We start from the raw sequence: 3,393 nt of genomic DNA on the forward strand, positions 1-3,393 counted from the left end.
ATTCCATTTGTTCAAAATTACACTAAGCAAAGTAATCGGTCCAGACATGTCAATAGATTTGAGTTGCAAATTACAAGATGCCCGCAGAGAAGAAAGACAGCAACACACTTTCAGCATTTCATTCCTGAATGCTCACGGAATGGTAATCCATCGACAGGGTTCCTCGCCACCTCTTGAAACTGGATCATGTACAAGTATCTAAAAAACAAAGAAACTTCAGATGAGGGGTTATCTATCCGGAGAAAGAAGCTTGTTCACTTATTGGAGGAGATTTGAACACGAAACCAAACGACTGCGAATGTGGGATTCAGTTCACTACCATGCATACACTTAATATGAAATATTTCACTTATTGTACTATCATGAAGTCAAATCAAAGATCGATTAATTATTATACAGTTGATGTTTCAATAAAACACCAATGAACTATTGTTTCATAGCAGCAGTGAACGCCACAAAATAGATTTGATTGTGTTTTGTAAACGACCCATTATATAAAGGCTTCATATATATACAACTAAACTGTATATCAAAACAAGATAGAGAGTCACAAGTGAACCTACATTTTCTCTGACTATCCATTAGTCCTTTGAATAGCAATTTCTATGCCAAATGTACTCAAGAACTTCAAAACTTTGCAAACCCTGTCATCAATCCCTTCACATTTGACTTTGATAATCTTCAGGTATCCTGAAATAGTAGGTGGTTTCTCCAATAAACCAGGATTTTCTTCCACTTCCGATGCACATTTACGTATTCCTTGCTGCAACAAGAATGTTTCACCAACATCCATCAATTGTGAATGAAAACTTTAAAGTAAGTCTGCAACTGTCCACTTGAAAAACATATACCTTACACAATTGAAGTGTCAGATTCTCAAGAACCGGTGAATGCTCAAGCATACAAACTAGTCCACTGAAGTCAGGTTGCACACACCACTGGTTCATCAACAATGTCTTTAGATTACTAAATATAGGGCACCATGTCAAATCCCTTCTGAAAATAAACTGAACAAAGTGCAAAGCAGTTACAGTTAAGGATCTTTGGATAATCATTTAAAATTCATGCCTAGAGAAAGGACATATACAATGTCAACATATGTCATAATTAGCAAACTGTAGAACACTTTTGGATTAAAAAATAAGATGGAAGTATGTGTAAGCTTACCATTTGTGGATAAGTTTGTATCAACTCCAAGTTTTTAGCATGAGAAAGACCTTCAAAAAGTATGCAACCATCATTGTGGCCATCATTACCACAGCAACCTTGACAAATACCACAAAACTCCCCAAGAACACCATTATGACAGTTATCCCCAGATATGTTGCAAGGCCTGACAACTGCAGTTTCTAGTGATGGCATGCTTTCGAGCAATGGCGTTCTACCTGCAATTTTTATGAGTTGCAGCGAAACGAGATTTGGTACAGAAATACGAATCCGGCTACCATTAGGTGGGAAAGCACATCCACTGATGCTCAAATGCTTTAAAGACTGGGACAAGATCCTACGAGCATCTAAGGTGCAGTCTTTTATGTTTAGATCCACCAATTCCGAACAGCTTGAAAAATCTAGGAAGCTGCTTTTCAACCTCACATCAGAAATCTCTAATCTTCTCAAATACTGGGATATGAGAGGGCCATACAAACACAAATAGAAATACGCCCTCTCAGTGAGCTTGACAGTGAGCACCTGAGCTCGGCTTGACAAAGCATGTTGGATCCAAATGCCGACCCAAGGAGGACCACCGTTGTTAGAATGGTGATATTCTTCCGAATAATTGTACTCGATTTCGACCTCGTCTAGTGTCGAGCCAGGGTCTCGGAGGAGCAGCAGGCAGCTGATGAACTTGTTACGAAAGACGTCGGTGCTCTTCCTCCAGCTCCCCATGTCGTTGATGCGGAGACAACGCATCGATTTCCAAAGGTGGCGCCAGCGGCGAGCGAGCAGGCAGGTGCGCACCGCCTGATCGGCCCGCAGGAAGCCAAGGACATGGTGCAGGACGTCGTCCGGCAGGTCGCTGATCCGGTCCTCCCGGCTGGACTTCGAATTCGACGATTTCCCGGCCGTGCTGGTGTGAAGCATTCTGTCGAACTGCCGGTGGGCTGGTGGCGGCTATACTATAAGATGATCCGACGAACACCACCCTTTGCTTCCCTTCTTCCGCACGAACGAACAGGGATGGCAAAGGAGGAGATCAGCACAGCTGCGAAGAAGGCTGGCCCTGATGCACCTGCAATTCGGCGCCGAGTCTCGCGACTTGCTCGCTCTTGCCGTGGAACCCTAACCCCAGGGAGACCTGGCTTCTTCTCTGGATCGATCTGGGGTTTTGGCACAGGCCAGCGCGAGACGCGCAACGGAAGGGCTACAAGGGGCAACACTGTCGTTGGGTGTTACTTTATATATTTCTGGACTACATAAAAACATAGATTCTTTTTTCCGGCTTAGGCTGGCCATAGTGGGGTAACATAACCGGTATGATGCACTTGGGACTAAAAAACATGCTTATGTGGCAGATAATTAAAGAAAAATGAGAGGTTGGAGTAACATAGATAAATACCATATCATAATAATTACTATGTGCCATGCATGACAATAAATAAGATGACATATAATACTACTGTATGATACTATGCACTATAAAGATAGTATTATAAACTAGTAACATATACATGATACTAATATATATGATACTCCCACTATGAGTAGCCTTACGCTAGGCGCCGACCTACCGGCCCAAATTTTGTCCAGTGGTAGCGCAGCCACCCGATACAGCTGTAGACAACCGTTTGATTTGGCCCCTCATCATCTTCTTTCTTCCCTTTGCTTCTTCCTTCATCCTCCCACGCCCTACGCCACCAGCATGGACAAAAAAAAACCAACGACCCCTGAAAATGCCGGGATAACCGCCGCGCTCCTTGCAGTAAACAGTTTCGGCAAAAATGAATTGTGGTTGTAGCACCCCGATTGTACGGTTGTAGCATCGCATGGTCGCCGTCACACCTTGCTGGTCGAGGTTGTAGCTAGCCGAGAACCGATTGTAGCTCGTCGGCAGTCGTGAAGAATGGATGTAGCAAAAAAGGAGCAACGGTAGTAGCAGAAATCCCACACGGTTGCACTAAAAACGTTCGTCTCGCCTTCGAAGGTCACAAGTAAGTCGTAAATGGATCTAGCAAAAAATGGTGGTACCAAAAAACGAGACGATGTCGCCGCCGTCGCATGGGCGCGCCATGACTGATTGCAGCAAAAAATGGTGCTGGTAGTAGTAGCTTCTTCTATCGCAAGTTGCAGCACCCATATTCGCCGGTTCCAGCAAAACGTTCAGCTCATGGTCACCATCGTCATAGCTTGTTTGCCCATCGCGGTAGCAGCACCGCAACATTTTAGCGACACATG

At 44.1% G+C, this 3,393-nt stretch overlaps 1 protein-coding gene across 1 annotated transcript; it reads right to left on the reverse strand.

The window, feature by feature from the left end:
* Nucleotides 1-530: 530 nt before the first annotated feature.
* On the reverse strand, nucleotides 531-2,342 carry LOC123133387 (MEIOTIC F-BOX protein MOF-like). Its single transcript, XM_044552889.1, has 3 exons — nucleotides 1,168-2,342; nucleotides 852-1,007; nucleotides 531-763 (listed from the first exon to the last, which is right to left on the reverse strand). Exons 1-3 carry the CDS (start codon nucleotides 2,080-2,082, stop codon nucleotides 575-577), a joined length of 1,260 nt encoding a protein of 419 aa, XP_044408824.1. The 5' UTR covers nucleotides 2,083-2,342; the 3' UTR covers nucleotides 531-574.
* Nucleotides 2,343-3,393: the final 1,051 nt, after the last annotated feature.

This window comes from Triticum aestivum, chromosome 6B (assembly GCF_018294505.1).
Source record: "Triticum aestivum cultivar Chinese Spring chromosome 6B, IWGSC CS RefSeq v2.1, whole genome shotgun sequence".
In the NCBI taxonomy this organism is placed as follows: Eukaryota; Viridiplantae; Streptophyta; class Magnoliopsida; order Poales; family Poaceae; genus Triticum; species Triticum aestivum.

Bases quoted from the DNA above. Each gene is read 5' to 3' on its own strand.
- LOC123133387 (XM_044552889.1), bottom strand. From the start codon at position 2,082: ATGCTTCACACCAGCACGGCCGGGAAATCGTCGAATTCGAAGTCCAGC. The intron at 1,008-1,167 runs GTAAGCTTACAC...CACTTTGTTCAG, and splicing joins TACAAACTTATCCACAAATG to TTTATTTTCAGAAGGGATTT. The intron at 764-851 runs GTATATGTTTTT...TTCTTGTTGCAG, and splicing joins TGACACTTCAATTGTGTAAG to CAAGGAATACGTAAATGTGC.